This window comes from Drosophila tropicalis, unplaced genomic scaffold (genome assembly GCF_018151085.1).
Source record: "Drosophila tropicalis isolate 14030-0801.00 unplaced genomic scaffold, ASM1815108v1 contig_845, whole genome shotgun sequence".
NCBI classification, from domain to species: Eukaryota; Metazoa; Arthropoda; class Insecta; order Diptera; family Drosophilidae; genus Drosophila; species Drosophila tropicalis.
This window is the reverse complement of record NW_027173338.1, coordinates 590,298-607,527: the sequence shown is the minus strand read 5'-3', so window position 1 is coordinate 607,527 and position 17,230 is coordinate 590,298. Positions and strand designations below refer to the sequence as shown.

Genomic DNA, 17,230 nt, shown 5'->3' with positions numbered 1-17,230 from the left:
GGTTATCGATTTATTATAACTGATAAGATGTTACTCCGATTAAAGCAACTTTAAAACTTTAAACTTCATAAACAAAACTTTGGAAAACATTTAAACCTTCGTAAGACATTGAAAACGTGTCATTAAGAACATTCCACAATTGATCGTGTTGAGTTACCAAAAAAATAGAAAATTTAAATACTACTCATCAATGAAATGTTTCACAGAATATGTAAATAACACATTTTATTATTCATTTAGAAACTCAATCGTTCCACTATCGATCATCTGACAAACTTCCCATAACAAACGCCTCAAAAATCAAAAAAATTTGAATATTTTTTTCGTGTAACACGAACCGTTTGGCATTTCTTTCTCTAAAAAACTACAACTACCTACTTCTTTAGTTTTTTTTTGTTTTTATGGCAATATAAAAGCGACGATTAAAACGTAAAAATCAACATTTAAAATCATGTTCGGTTTAATTTCAAATCGAATTAATGCCAACCTAAAAGAAGGAGAGAGAGAGAGGGGAAAAACCTAGCTGAATATGGGCAACCGAGCGGCCTATCCACAGCCATGTCAGACAATCAACTTAACCAAGTTAGTCAACCGGAGTTGGTCATTTCATTCAGCGCCTAATAAAATGCCTGAGTTATCCACATCATGAGGGGCATGGCACATCATTAAAATCAACGTTTACATACAGCAAAACATCAATGCAGACAACAAAATTTTTGTAACTGCAGATAAAAATCAGCAAAGCGCGCAAACCTAACAAACTGAACAAAAGTGTAGAAGATAAAGACAGAGAGAGGAGTAAAAGAAACAAAAAATATTATTATATTGTATAATTTACATTTGAAACAACGCAAACACGAAGGTGGCATCAAAAGTGGACTTGGTCTTGGACTTGGAGTAGCCAAATGGAAAGCGTTGGTCAAGATTGCTCACTTCCTGAGATGTTGCCGCTGCTGCTGCTGCCACTAGCTTAGCTCATTTACAATTCCAATTATGCACAACATTTTCTAATTACACGACGATCAACGCTGAGACTGAGCAACTGGGCGAGAGGCCGACGATCGGCATACATCAACGCCATGGCCAAGACGTCGTCGAGCTGATTTCATTTGACTACCACACCAAGGCGTGGGCTGCTGCTGCTGCTGCTGTTGGCATTGCCATTGCCCGTTGGTCATCATCACCTTGCCTCCTGCTCCCCTCGATATCTTTCCCCTCACAGATCATCTCTTCTCTTTGCGGCTTAATTATCGTATATATTTAATGTGCAGCTAATTGTGTTGCAATCATATTGCCGTACACTGTGAGCAAGTATTTTAATTGCCATGCACTTAAAATTATATATATATACATACATATATGTTGAATTTTTTTCCTTCTCTTGCTTGTTTTTGCATTGTGCATTTTCATTTCAATTTCAATTTTAACATTTCTGCTTTCTGTTTCCTTCTTTTATTACCCATACGCCTGGGTAGAGTATGTATAGACTTTGGTGGCATGCATCATTTTGCTGGTTTTCCTTCTTTTGTTTTTTGTGCTTTTTCTTTTGTTTTTTTCAACAGCTGTTAAATTAGTTCAACACTTCAGTTGACGGCATGTTCCATTGGCATGACATTCAACTGACAGTTGGTAATCTCTGGCATGTTGGCAATTTCTGACAGACGAACTGACGAAACGACAGAAACAAGGCATAGCGGATGAATGGAATGATCCTACTGAAAAAACACAAAAAAAGCAAAGAAAAAACTACACTGCAAAAAAAACCCGATTCAAAGAACTCAAGTAACATTAGATCAATGTATTTATGGAACATAAAAAGTGTATATAATTGTCGATACAAGTCACATAGCATGAAGGAATGACCAGTCAAAACCACGATGTACTTCGATTTCATCAATTTAAGGAAATGTACAGTCAAAAATGTATAACGTTTTCCTTTCTTTGTTGTATTTAAAGATGTTATGCTGATCCAGGAATGGAGTTCGAAAGAAGTTCCCCAAAATATCAATATTTTGAAAAGGTTTTGACAAATTCCGGATGTCTTTAGTCACAAAATGTCTTCAACAAATATTATTGTTCGTGGGGGGGCGGAAGGATCCAAATGAAATACAAGGAGTTGGCGGGTGCCAATTTCTTCAGTTTGTGGTGAGCGAGTGGTGAATTAAAACGCACGAGAAACTTCGGTTAACTAAATGTAGGTTTTATTATTTATATAATATTCACAGGTAAACCGGCACACACGGAAATGGTTCGGGTTGAAAGTGATTAACAAATCGTAAAAAAATGCAAGAGAACGGGTGTTCGGGTGAAAGGCTCGATTCTTAGTCATGGCGGTGCCCATTGGAAAAAATCAAGTCACTCCTCCTGGTGTGACCGTAGACGCCGAGGATCAAAAAACCCTCCTCACTCCTCACCGCTCACTGCTCTTCGCCGCTCACTGCTGTTCACCCGGTGGCGTGAACATACCGCCCCCCTTGCAACATGTTGCAATTGTCACCCTGGACATATAAAGGATGGGGGACGGCAACGTCCTGGAGCGCCTAGATCCCACAGGAGCCGGAGACGACCCATCCGAACACGGTGCTCTGGGCTGCGGGAGTACCGCTATGACCGGGCACACAGCCTGGTTGGATGACCTCAGGATAGAGGTCTGCCCCGAGCACCACGGATACCGACGCCGGCCGATAGAAGTAGGGGTCGGCCAGGATCAGGGTTGCGAACTTCTCTCGGACCGGCGCCGCCACTTCCCGGATGGGAGTGCGGATGAGCAAGTCCTCTTCGACCCGGAATATAACGTTCCGTCGGAACGTCTTGTCGGACCTCGACTCGAGGACGGCCGTACAGGCTTGGTCGACCCCGACCGTGGTCACAGCTAACCCCAGGGACCGGGCAAAGGAGAGATTGATGCGGCTCTCAGCCGCACACGCATCAAGAAGGACGCGGGTCTCGAAGGATTTCGAGCCATTGCCCAACCGTAGGACTGCGGTGGGCAGGACAGTCGTCGTCCTGGCGTGGAGCAGGGAGGATAACGAAATCTCGGGTGCGCCTTCTGGGGAAGCGGAGCGGTCGGACGATGATCGGGAACGGGGTTGTAGCGGGGGTGCAGCACGACTGGAGGGGGTGATCGGCTGCGACGCCGGGCGGAGGCACGTCGTCTCGGCGGTTGGTCGGCCATGTGGAGCAGGGTATGGTGCCTTTGCCCGCATCGTCGGCAACCATGGCGAGTCCGACACGCGTCGGATGAATGCTCGTGGGCCAAGCAATTGGGACAATATTTATTGATGAGCACCGCCCGAAGCCGCTTTTCCCCTCGGAGGTTTAGGAAGCGCTGACACTGCCGGAGTGCATGAACCCCCCGACAGACCCGGCATCGGTACACGTTCGTGCCCTGTGGAGCTCGTTTGCTGCGGTGGTGCGGCAGACGCGTGGGGGCCATGTCGCTATGAAAGGGCGAGCTGAATGAACTGTAACGAAAGAAATTACGTATGGGGGAGTGGATTAGTCTATGCACGGGAACGAGAAACATGCACGGAGACGAGGACATTCGGAGGAAACATAGAGGGATTAGGAGTCACGATAAGGTTTTAGACTCAGGACTCCTGCTGTCTTGCAACAGAATGAGCTTCGCTACGGGTCTTCGGATAGACCCACGCGCGGTGGTGACATCAGCCACTCGGACGAGGCCGTCAGCCCCGGGCAGAGTGCGCTCAATTCGCCCTAAGCGCCACTCGTTGGAGGGGAGATGATCTTCGGACACGATCACGAGGTCGCCGGTCTGGATGCTGCGAGTCGGTGATTTCCACTTGTTCCGTTTGTGAAGCTCCTTGAGGTACTCACTCTTCCAGCGGCGGCAGAAAGCCTGCTGGATTGCCTTTAGTCGCTGCCATCGGTTGATCAGCGACATAGGCTCGACCAGAATTTCCGGTTCCGCAATGGCTAAGAGTGGTCCTCCAATCAGGAAATGTCCCGGGCTTAGGGCCAGTAGATCCTCTGGGTCCTCACTCATGGGAGAGATTGGCCTGGAGTTTAGGCACGCTTCGATCCTACACAGGAGAGTGGAAAGTTCCTCGAAGGTGTATTTGACAGTGGACGAGGACTTGTAAAACAGGGTCTTAAAACTTTTGACCCCTGCTTCCCACAGTCCTCCCATGTGGGGCGCGCTTGGCGGAATGAACTGCCAGGATAGGATGTGCTGGGGGGAATGCCTTCATTATTTCAAGCTTGGTGGCGTTCAGGAAATCTTTTTCGAGCGCCTTTGAGGCCCCTACGAAGGTTTTGCCGTTGTCGGAGTAAATGCGCTGTGGACATTGTCTCCGTGCGACAAACCGAGAGAAGGCTGCCAGAAATCTTTCAGTGGTGAGGTCGGAGGTAGCCTCGAGATGGATTGCCTTCGTGCTGAAACACACAAAGACGCAGACATAACCCTTAGTTATGAGACACGCACGCCCGGTGTAATTTTTGATCTCGAACGGCCCTGCGAAATCAATGCCCGTGTGGGTGAAGGGCCTGGAATACGTGATGCGTTCTCGAGGGAGATCACCCATCATCTGGGTCTGTAGTCGTCGACGATGAACGATGCAGACCTTGCACCCCTTGATGTGGGACTTTACCATGTTCTTTATCCGTGGGATCCAGAATTTGGTGCGCAAATACCGCACCATCAGTTGATTGCCGCCATGCAACGTGATGCGGTGGGCGAATGCGACAAGCAGGCGAGTGAAATGAGTACTATATGGGAGGAGAATAGGGTGACGTTCATCATATCGGAGGGACTCAGCGGCCCGGAGTCGTCCGCAGGAGCGGAGTAACCCATGCTGGTCGAGAAATGGGTTCAGATTGAGTAGAGTGCTGGATGATGGCAGGGGTCGCCCTTCGCCCAGGGCCCGTATCTCCGCGAGGTATTCCCGCCGCTGAGAGGTCCGAATCAAGGCGCGCTCGGCGGAAAGAAGTTCGTCATTGGTGAGGCGAACCGTGGAAGGCGTCGAAATCCTCTTGGTGGCGAAGCGTAGGATGTACGCGATGACTCGTAGAGCCCTACCATAATTCGAGAACCGTTCGCTGACGTCCTCGAGTAGCGTGGTCGCGGTGGTGTGGCACTGGACCCGTTGCTCCAGCTGGGTGTCTGGGAGTTCGTTATGGGGAGTTGGCCAATACTCGGGGGCTCTCTGGAGCCAGTCCGGCCCATGCCACCAGAGGCTGCTGGCCGATAGCTCGGCCGCGGAGACTCCACGGCTCGCCAGATCCGCGGGGTTGTCCTCGGAGCGCACATGTGACCAGCTTTGGCCACTAGTGCTTTCGGAGATCCTGGATACGCGATTGGCCACGAAGGTGGACCAACTGCACGGAGGTTTATTGAGCCAAGCCAACACGATGGTAGAGTCGGTCCAAAACTGGGAGGTTGCAGGTCGGATTGGAAGTTCAGGAACGATCGACGCCCAGAGATCGGCTAGCAGAACCGCTCCGCACAACTCTAGCCGAGGCAGCGAGACTGTTTTGACTGGAGCTACACGGGTCTTAGCCGTTAATAAATGGACGTCTACTTGATTGCCGTACCGAACCCGCACATATAGGGCCGCTCCATACGCTTTCTGTGACGCGTCACAGAAGCCATGAAGCTCCCACGAGAGCTTATCGCTGGTGTTTAGCCAACGGGGAATGCGGAGTCGACTGAGGCCTGGGTAATCCTGCAGGAATTCATGCCATTGCTGCAGCAGGAGAGGCGGCAGAGCATCATCCCAGCCCAGTTCGGTAAGCCAGATTTGCTGCATGAATATCTTCGCTCGGATGACAAATGGGGCTAGCCACCCAGCGGGGTCGAAGAGCTTAGCGATATGAGACAGAACCTGCCTCTTGGAGATCGACTCCTTCAAGGGGGGGTCCGCTGTGGTGAAGAAGAAGACGTCCTCAGCAGCTTGCCATCGAATACCCAAGGTTTTTGCGGTGCTCGCGTCTTCCAGCTCGAGAAAGTCCTCTCGCAGCAGGTGCTCTCTCGGAATGGCTTGAAGTACTTCCTTCTTATTGGAAGTCCACTTCCGAAGCGGGAATCCCGCAGATTGGAGGACCGCTTGAAGCTCTCGTATGGCGAGACGAGCGTCGGCTTCAGTGTGAGCGCCGGCAAGGACATCATCAACATACATGTAGTTCCGAAGGATTTCGCTCGCCTGAGGATACATCGTTTGCACGTCTTGTGCCAGTTGTAAAAGGACTCGGATCGCCAAGAATGGCGCGCAGTTAACCCCAAACGTGACAGTTTGTAACTCGTAATCCTGAATATTGCCGCAGCGGTCTCGGTAGAGGATCCGCTGAAAGGGGGTATGCCTGGGATCGACTCGGATTTGTCGATACATCTGCGTTATGTCGGCATTGAAAACGAATTGAAAGAACCGCCATTTCAGTACCTGAAGCGTGAGGTCGGCCTGAAGAGTAGGACCGGTGTGCAAGACATCGTTGAGGCTGACGCCTTGTGTGGAGGGGCTCGACGCGTTAAATACCACGCGTACCTTAGTGGTGGTGCTATCGGGCTTAAACACCGCATGATGGGGGAGATAGAAGTTTTTCCCATCTTGAGGCGGCGTCACCCGAATCATATGACCCAATTCCTCATATTCTTGAATAATGGCATCGTACTGCGTTTTTAGAACCGGATCCTTGAGAAGGCGTGCCTCATTCCGCAGGAATTGAGCCAGCGCGATCGGTCTTGAGTGGCCCAAGTCAACGCTATTCGGACCTTTGAACGGTAGGGACACAACATATCGGCCGTCCTTTCCCCTTTGGGTGGTCTCCTGGAAGTTCCGCTCGCAGAATGCGTCATCCTCCTTTTCCGGCTTTGCGGGAAGGTCTTCCACCTCCCAAAACTTGGTGAGGAGTACATCAAGCTTTGCTTCGGGACTAACTCGCGTCTGTGCCGCGAAAACGGATCTAGACACCGGGGGGTCAGGAGTGATAGCCCCACACAGAACCCATCCAAAGATGGTTTCTAGCCCGACAAAATCACCAATATCCTTTTTGATCCGTTCTCCGAGGATGTGGGGAAACAGGTCTACACCGATGATCATGTCAATAGGCGCGGGCTTGTTGTAGTACGGGTCAGCCAGGGGGCGATCGAGGCACTGCGTCGGAACCGTATTAAGGAATGGAGCTGTTGGAATGGCCCCTGACAATTTGGATACGACCAGGGCGGAGACCTCAATCTTGTTCAATCTGTCACACGGGGGAGACAGCATTAGCAGACACACCTTGTCGGCGCAGCCTCCATCACTCTGGCCCATGCCAGTAACCGCGGCGTCTACTGGGTAGAAGGGGGGCTGGACCATGCTGAAGACGCGTTCGGAGAGAAAAGTTGAATCGGCTCCCGAGTCGATCAACGCCCGAATATGATGATCCACACCACGATGGTGCAGAGTGACAATCGCAGTGCCTAAAAGGCCTCTGCCTGGGGTAGATGCAAAATAACTTTGAGCATTTGTGAGCTGGTCGCTCGCGGACGGGCGCTCTGTGACGCTGGATGGTGGGACTTGCGCAGCGGATGGCGAGGGCACGGACACATCACTAGGATGCAACAGCGTATGATGACGTTCCTTGCAGGTATGGCAATTATGCGCACTGGAGCAGCCCTTCACTTGATGACCGCGGGCAAAACAGTTCAGACAAAGTCCCTGCTGTCTAATGGTTTCCAGCCGCCTCTGAACAGGCATATCAAGGAAACTAGGGCAGAGCCGTATTGGGTGATTTTCCCGATGGCACAGCTTGCAAGACGCCGATTTGAGCTGAGCTTTCGCTGGAAACGCTTGGACTTTCATCGTTGCAGAGGATTTGCGGGGGCCAATGGGGATGGCTTGGACACTTGGGGCCGACTTATGTTCGTCGGTGGCATCCAGGACCCGATACCGATCGGTAAGAAATTGGTTCAAATCGGACCACGTTGAGACGACAGTCTTATTGGGCACTGATTGCTCCCACAGGAGGATTGTGGCCTTCGGCAATTTACTAGTGCAGATGGCGATAAGTAGGACATCCCAATTCTCAGTACTAACACCCGAACGCTCAAGTGCGGTAAGACACCCTTGAAACGCGGTCTGCAGCTCTCGCAAGGATTTGCCCGACTCTTGTGCCACCGCGGGAATCTGAAGGAGTTGTCTGGCTTGAGTCATGACCAGCAGACGGCTGTTTTCGTACCGTGCGGTGAGGTTCTCCCACGCGGCCTGGAAACCCTCATTCGTCAGGGGGGACTTAGCCACGATGGTTCTCGCTTCCCCTCGCGTCTTGGCGTTCAAGTGATAGAGCTTCTCCACTTGTGACAAATACGGATTGGCGATATAAATGGCGGCGAACAAATCGCGGAATGTGGGCCATGCTAGGCTGTCGCCATCAAATGTCTCTACCTCACACGGAGGAACTCTATGCCCCGGTGGCCCCGACGGAGCGGTTGGCTGACGCCTAAGAGTCGTCATCTGTACCGAGAGCTGTTCGATGCGTTCTCCGAACAACGTCCCGCATCGCACATATGCCGCGTAAGCGGATTCGTGCTTCGCCTTGATGTGGCTTATGTTTGCCAAGCTTTCCTCGTCGGCTTGGATTGTCAAGGCCTTGTGACAACGGGAGTATTCCATCTCGACAGTTGACCAAAGGGATTTGAGCTGCTCTAAGTGCATTTTAATGGAAAACAAGGGCACTTCAGAAGTTAGAGCTTCACTCTCGCGAGCTTCAAACAGAGTCAATGCGTCGCACGCTATAACGAAATCGGAAAGGGACATTCTGGAGTGTTCTCTACGCTGTTGTGATACGGATCGGGTGACGGGAGCGTCAGAACAGTGCGTCACAACAACGTGCGGAATCTGGGTCTGAGTTGAAAGCTTGGAACGACCTTGGTGTTCCCTCGAGTCTTTAACCGAGAATCTGCGACCCTCAGGTAAGCTGGACGAAGACGGACGGGACCTTGGGGATTCGCTGCGGCTGCGAACTGACGAGAACTTGCGCGAAATATCCGTACGCTTCACGGTCACCGGAGTTGTCGGAGGCCGAACCTTCTCCGGAGTTGCAGAGGGAGACGAAAGACTGTTGGACTTCGGCGCAGTCTTGGACGGCTCCGTGGACATACTCAGGGGACGAGCTTACCGACGAACACCGCGTTTGTGCGCGTCCCTTTTTTTTTGTTTTGGAAGTGAGAAGTGGACTGTATGGGGACGCAAGAACTTCCTCACTGTGCACCGCAGGATTGCGGGAGAATTTTCTCGCGTGTGGCTCGGAAACGAAGCCTCTTTAATGGGGATAGATGCGGAATAATATACGAACGCACGAATGCGGATTGAAAATTACCGATGGGAGTACGTATAAAACAAAACACGGATGAAATATATAAACAAAGATGTATAGGATAAAAGGAAAATACGTTTTTATATAAATCTGGATCTGGATATATATGTGTGCGCAGAATAATGGCCGGAAAAAATTGTATATATAATTTATAAATATGGACGGAGATATAAATATGGGCCCGATAGTGCTGGAAAAAATATATATATATGTATTTATTTAGAAATATGGGCGGATATATATATGAGCGCAAAAGGCTGGCCGGAAAAAATATATATATAGTTTTTAAAGCTGAACGGATATATAAATATGGGCCCGATAGTGCTGGAAAAAATTTATATGTGTTTATTTATAAATATGGGCGGATATATATTGAGCGCAAAATACTGGCCGGAAAAAATATATATATAGTTTTTAAATATGAACGGATATATAAATATGGGCCCGATAGTGCTGGAAAAAATTTATATGTGTTTATTTATAAATATGGGCGGATATATATATGAGCGCAAAATACTGGCCGAAAAAATTATATATATAATTTATAAATATGGACGGATATATAAATATGGGCCCGATAGTGCTGGAAAAAATATATATGTATTTATTTATAAATATGGGCGGATATATATATGAGCGCAAAATACTGGCCGAAAAAATTATATATATAATTTATAAATATGGACGGATATATATATGTGAGCGCAAAAAGTTGGCCGGAAAAATTATATAAATGATTTATAAATATGGACGGATATATAAATGTGGGCACGATAATGCTGGAAAAATATATATGTATTGTTTTATAAATATGGGCGGATATATAATTAGGCGAAAAAAGAGAATCGGAAATAATGTGATTTAAATTTGGCGCGCTTGAGCCGCCTATCGATATCACGACTCGACTCACGTGTCACCACTACTCCGAAAACAGCTGTCGGCCGCTGTTTATATATTTGGTTTTTGATTTTGTTGTTTAATTATGTATGTGAATAATTTTTTTTTTTGTGGTTGTGCGGAAAAACCAAGAACAAGTGTTGTGCGGAAAAACAAGCGAGTGTTGTGCGCAAATAAAACAACCGATCAATGCATATGGACAGATGCTTTGATCTATGTGTGTACGTACATGCATAAGTACACAGGTGAGTATAGATATGTATGCACACGCGTTGTTCACAACAACAAAAAAAACGTAAGTAATTGTAATTTAATTGGATGTGGGGTTGTGTTAAATCAATGCGCGACACCGAAATGTATTATGCGTTGTGGATATGTACATATGTATGTGCAATGTATGACTATGTAAGCATATACATATGTATGTATGTACGTATGTAAGCAAGTGCACCGGTATCCAAAGACGCGCGTGAGGAAATTAATTTCGCACCTAATTCGAACGCGCAAGAAATCGCGGTGCATACGTGAAGTGCTATTTAAAAAAAAAAGAATATTTTTTTTGCCTTTTGTGTCGTGGTAAATGTGCGAAGGGATTGTATGTATATGGATATGTATGTACATATGCGCGTACATCAACAGGTGACGATGTATGTATGTACGTAGATACGCGCGTGTGGAAATAAGTTCGGCATTAAAGATTATTATTCCAACACATAAGAAAACGCGGTGAACACTTTGATTTTTATTTTTCCCTATTTTTTATAACACTTTAATAATTTTTTTTTTTTTTTTTTAAACTTTTACGCGGATTTGGCAAACAGCTGTGGAAATTACATGTACATGTGAATGCATATGTAAAAAAGGTGGATTTGGACAAGTGCGAGGAAAAAAAAACATAAATGAAAATGGATAATCGTGGAATGTAAAATGAGAACGTTGGACAATCACGCTAAGGATTAGGAACTACCATGAAACCTTGGAACAGGTCAGGTATGTACATACAATATGTAAAAGTGTGTAGGTCGCTATGGAGAAGCGGGAAAACCTCACACTTTTAGTAGTATGTAAATGAAATGAATAATGAAATTTTGTACTTATCAGGAATTCCGCCGATGCAAGCTGGAGGAGCGGAAGGATATCCGGCTCGAAGGACCAATGTTCGTGGGGGGGCGGAAGGATCCAAATGAAATACAAGGAGTTGGCGGGTGCCAATTTCTTCAGTTTGTGGTGAGCGAGTGGTGAATTAAAACGCACGAGAAACTTCGGTTAACTAAATGTAGGTTTTATTATTTATATAATATTCACAGGTAAACCGGCACACACGGAAATGGTTCGGGTTGAAAGTGATTAACAAATCGTAAAAAAATGCAAGAGAACGGGTGTTCGGGTGAAAGGCTCGATTCTTAGTCATGGCGGTGCCCATTGGAAAAAATCAAGTCACTCCTCCTGGTGTGACCGTAGACGCCGAGGATCAAAAAACCCTCCTCACTCCTCACCGCTCACTGCTCTTCGCCGCTCACTGCTGTTCACCCGGTGGCGTGAACAATTATGAAATTTTTTATTCTATGAAAATATACTTTCAGTGCGTCTATGGCTAAATTTTTCTATCGATTACACAAAAGTGATATTGAAGTAGTAATCCCTAACGAGTTTTAGTTTAGTTTTTTACTTTAGTTTGAAGATATGGCCATTGCAAGAGTCTAAACTCTAATATCAATCGATGAATCATTATTCTTATATAAAGAAACTATTTTCCAAGAAATCTGGAAATTTTGATAACCCTTTCCTTAGCAGGATCATTTAAGCATGGGTACTTCAGAGATGTCTACATAGGTACCCCAGATATGTATATCTACTTTCTTTATGTCCCTGCCCAGCAAATTTTTCTTCTTACGTCCTTCAACATCCTGGTGATATCTGTCTCATTGGATTTTGTTTCTCTAAGTGTAAGTACATAAACATTCCTCAAGTTCAAGTTGTTGCATGCGTTGCTGTAACAAATAAAATTGTTGCATTTAAGTGGCTACAACAACAACAACGCCTAGAAAGAGCAATTCTTCGGCTAACATTTCTTCTTTTTTTTTTGTCTTGGATCTGGGCTTATGCACGCACTTGGCTTATACATGTATATAAAAGTATGTAACCTGATTACCTGGGGCGGCTTGTAAATTTTCACGTTGATGTTTTTATTATGATTAACATAAAGGGTGTGGCTATGGGTGTGGGTCAGCTATCTGGATTAACAACAACAACAACAACAACAATTATTATGCTGTATTTCGTGGCCATTTGCCATTTGCTCCTGCCATCTCGGGATTCCTGATGGCGTGGGTGTCAATGGTGAGCGTTAAGCATTAACGGTTACCTCAACATCTTCTCGTTGCGAAAAAGTCAATATGAAAGCATTTTTCAATACGAATCAGGCAGACGCAACGTCGACCACATTGAAAACCACCTGCTGCGAGCCTGAACAATGAGGAAGAGGAGAACTGCTACGACTCTTCGAAGGAGTCTCTGACATTTTGACTGTGGTGCCACAATGAACACGCCATAAAGCAAAAGTCAAACAAAAAATTAATAATAAAAAACGTAGACTGAAGTTTCTTTTGCAGTTGGCCTTTTTTGCATGTCGAACGATCGATCAAAATACAAACGAGGGTAAGGCAAAGCCTCTACCTGACCCAAGCCAGCCACAACAGCAGCAGCAGGGCCATCAAATGAAACCAGTGTACGACGCAGAAGCAGCAGCAAGAAAGCCAAAGCAGCTTACTCATATATCCTTTTTGGCCAGACTACGAGGTTCAATGGTGGAAAGAACAAGAATAACGCTCTGGCATTAAAAGCGCATATAAAACTGTCAAATTGTGTTGGGGCTGGTTAAAAATTATGAGCCTTCATTAGCGTTCGACTTGTATGCAGTTTGTTAAGTGAAATTGAAAACAACCTTTCGATTTGGACCTCTGGACTTTTTATATTCTTGTTCTTTTTTTTCCATCCCAACACGATTTAAGGTAACAATCGATCGTACCTACATATTTTGGGTCTAACGCAAGTGTTGACAGCTTATTAATGTCTGGCCATAAATACCAGCTTGAAAAAAGAAGGCATAAAGAGAAACATAAGCAAACAGTGACTGCGAATCGCATACAAACCTGGCAACACTGTTGCATTTTTGGCAATTTTCATAAATTTTCAATAACTAAAGAAGTTGACCCCTAAAGTAGTAGCCCCTTATACTTTAGTCTCTTCACAATTGTGATTGTTAAATTTTAGGAATGATAGTTTAAAATTTGTCCTTGTCTTTGTTTTTCGTGTATGTATTTGAATTTTAATGTTGAACTAGTTTGTTTTTAGGTAGCTTAGGTAGTTTCAATGTTTATTTTAAATTGTCATATGTTCTTGTGATCCTGCATGAATGATCAGTTGTTGTATAGCATAAAGAAAACATTACTTCAAGGATTCCACTCCTTCTGCAAACCCAAACCAATTAAAAGTGTTTTTTTTTCATCTTTTCTCATCCAGCTCTAGTCTAAAGTAAATTTAAGATCAGTTTCTCCTACGAATTCTGAATCATTTCGTTAAAGCTATGTTTCCTTGTGGTTTTTGCAGTAACAAAATTACATTACATTACGAATGTCTTGATAGTTAGTTCTCTTTTGTACAGTAAATTTATAGCACAATTTGTTAAACTTTATCTCAATACCAACAATACTAATTACATAAGACTACAGACGAGTGTTAGGCATAGGCAAACAAAAATCTGTTAATATTTTTTCCTCTTAAGCCTTTGAGTCGAATTCTCAACATAACGCCACAAAATAATGTTTGTTTTTTTTTTTCGAAAGCCATAAAAAAAAATCTTCGAGCTCTTCATCATAAGAAAGCCATTAGAAGACTAAACTATTTAAAGAAAAGAACGTTAAGAAAGGCAATGGTTTGAAATAATGACCAAATCACATTAATTTGATTTATTGCCCATTATCGAAATCCTTTATCCTTTTACTTTGTATAGAAACGGTAAGATTACGGATGGAGTTAGCTCAAAATTATTGATTGCATTTTGGGTGGGTGGTCTGATATTTGGATCGTTTGAAAAATTGCAACAACTCTTCACTGACTGACTGTATTTCACTTGAAAACCTCATCATAAACTGCATGTTTCGATGTAGTAATGCTGTCAAATCTGACAGCTTTAATTGCGCCGTCATAATGCTTCGTCATCTCTATGACAATTTAATTGTTGGTAGAAAATCGCGCAATTACATGTCGAGCGGTGGCCAACAGAAATTTGTATGTATGGAAAAGCAAAAAGAGTGAAAAATGTTGAAATGTAATTGAAATTTGAATTGCCTTGGTTAGACGGTCGCTGCCTTGCACCCAATTAAAATTGTTCACACGTTTCCATAATTAATACTCAAATAGCGCACTTGTCGGCTAGAAATCTCGCCATTGTCTGGCTGCGTCTCTGATCCTGAAGAGCATCGACTGTTGGTGTCGTGGTTGTGGTTGGTGTCGGTGGCTGGCATCAAAGTGCAAATTTGCGACAACAGAACGTAGGGTGGCATTTTCTGGGAAGGTCTCGTCGTCGGCTAATTATGATTTTTGTTGGCGTCCTCTCTTCTCTTGGGCTTGGGCTTATGACAGCCGTTTGACGGCAATGGGCAGGCAGTCAAGCACTTGCAATATTTATGCGTATGACAAATAAAAATGTTGCAAATATGCAAAAGAGCTAAAATCAGGCCAGTATTTCTTTTCTTCCTCTTTGTGAGTGACAGGCAAAGTGTTGCTTGCCATTGGGCAGACAAAACTGTCATCTGTCAATTTGACAGTTTAACTAGGTAATTAGTATGTGTGTATTCGACTCTCTCAGTGTGTGTGTCTACAACTAGAAGCACTTCTGTCAGTGGGCAATGAAGAGAAAGAAACACTTGAGCCTGCCACACAGTTTCTTGAATTCTCGCTGACTGCCAAGCGAAATGTCTCTTTTCCGCTTGTAATTCATCATTTGACATGAGGCTGGCCGAGTTGAAGCTCGAGCCAGATCGCTGTAAAGTGATCTGATCCGCAGGCGCGTACTTCCTGCTCCCCAGCTCCAAGTGGTGCCAGCTCCAAGTCAGTGCGAAGATTTGCCCACTGGCAGTTCCCTTTTAGCTACTGGCTGCAATTACTGCACTTTTCAGTGCTTCACTGCCAACTTCATTGCAGCGCATCGTCATCGTCGCGTTTGTCATTCGCATTGAAATGGAACCAAAACAGACGAGTTCGCAAATAAATCATCTCGCTTGGAGCTCCCGTTTTTCCCCATTCAGTTCCCATTAAGCATTACCCAGACTCACCCATTCCCGCCCTCCACATCCAACACTCTTTTAGTTTTACTTTATTCTTTGCTACTTGCACTTTATTATTTCTCTTGCTTTTTGTTGTTGTTGTTTTACGAGTTTTGTTTGAAATGTTGCGGAAAATGATGTTGTATGTAGGCAATATGTATGTGTGTGTGTGTGGAATGAGGGTGTCACTTGTACTTTCCATCACAATTCATTGTAATAGTGATCGACTCAAGTAATTTAAAGTGGCTACTAATTAAATTATGCAAACAAATTAGGTATTAGGACAGATAAAATCTTATTTTAGTAGCATTAAAATTCAGGATAAACCTAGTAGGTGAAGGATTTAGAGCTCAAAAACTTATTGGATACATAGATAGTGAGCGATTGTTAGTGAATCTTGGCATACTTTTGGGAGCTGAACCAAATAATTATCATCTTCTAGTTGGAATGCGCATTTAGCTTACTTCATCGCATTCAAAAGGAACAATAAGCAATCGTTCAAACCAAAGGTTTAGGGATCCTTTAATGGCAACTTTGTTTCTTGAAGTAAAACTATTTTAAACTTAAACTGAAAACTGAATCTAATTGAGTTCTTAAGGCATAAAATGGTGACATAAAATGATGCTGCATTTCAAGTGGACAAATATAGGAAAAAAGGTTCAAAAAATGATATGTTTTCATTAAACTAAGATAGGACTCTGTGCAAATTATAGAAAAAAGAGTGTTGCAATCAAAAAACGGGTAGCACCTTGGTCTAAAATTAATATGACAAAAGATTGTCTAGATTCCAATATGTCTATGTGGATATAATACTCGATTTCGATTGTAAAATGTCAAAACTATAGTTTTATGTTTACCTTTTCTGATTTTTCTGTCCATGTGGGGAAAAAGAGAAGAAATTGAAGGAAACTGAAAACCGTTTAATAGCCGTCAAATAAGAAGAGGAAGATTATTTCACAATGCTGCAGTCTTTAATCACCCAAGACCGATAACCATTCTGTCAAGTTGCTAGACCACAGATGAATGTACATTATATTTCAACAGTCTATTAATTCAAAGCGAAATCAAGGATATCCAGAATAACCGATGGCGATAATTTCTGTGACTGCCCGTCAACTTGCCAGTACGAACTTAATGAACTGTCTTTAGCGATCATTTCATATGCATGGGGCAAGCACATCATTATTAAAATCACCTGTAATCAAGTTCAAACGTCAAAATGAAGAAAAAAACTAGTGGAAAACTAGAACAACACGGCAGGAAAAAGACACACACACACACTCACACACACAGACACACATACATTCTTGAAACTGCGATCAAAACAACATCAAAACCGATTTAAAATCGATTAACCTGTTTCTCTGTGGCACTTCATAAGCCAAGTGGCCGCCGAAAAACGTGTGCGGCAACATCAGCAACAACAACAACAGCAACAACAGCAACAGGTTGATTTACGGCAAATTCTCACATGTCAGACCAACAGCAGCAGCAACAACAACAACAACAACAACAAAAACAGACGAGTTAAATGTTGCTGTAGTGAAAACAAAAACAACAACTAAAGGAAGAAAACAACAAAATAAAAAAAGAATATGAACAAGAAACGATGCCGCCGATGTTGCTGCTGCCTGTTGTTGCCTGTGTCTACCTATGCCGACAGAATGTTCAACAGCGAACACGCCCACCACAAA

The 17,230-nt window shown here is 44.5% G+C and overlaps 1 protein-coding gene across 1 annotated transcript; it reads right to left on the bottom strand.

Annotated features, from left to right (window-relative positions):
* Positions 1-2,179: 2,179 nt before the first annotated feature.
* LOC137581410 (uncharacterized) lies at positions 2,180-11,751 on the bottom strand. Its single transcript, XM_068295636.1, has 2 exons — positions 11,304-11,751; positions 2,180-3,464 (listed from the first exon to the last, which is right to left on the bottom strand). The coding sequence occupies exon 2, from the start codon at positions 3,204-3,206 to the stop codon at positions 2,541-2,543; it is 666 nt and encodes a 221-aa protein (XP_068151737.1). The 5' UTR covers positions 3,207-3,464; positions 11,304-11,751; the 3' UTR covers positions 2,180-2,540.
* Between the last annotated feature and the right edge of the window lie 5,479 nt (positions 11,752-17,230).

Excerpts from the sequence above, each read along its gene's own strand:
- LOC137581410 (XM_068295636.1), bottom strand. The coding sequence starts at position 3,206 with ATGCGGGCAAAGGCACCATACCCTGCTCCACATGGCCGACCAACCGCC.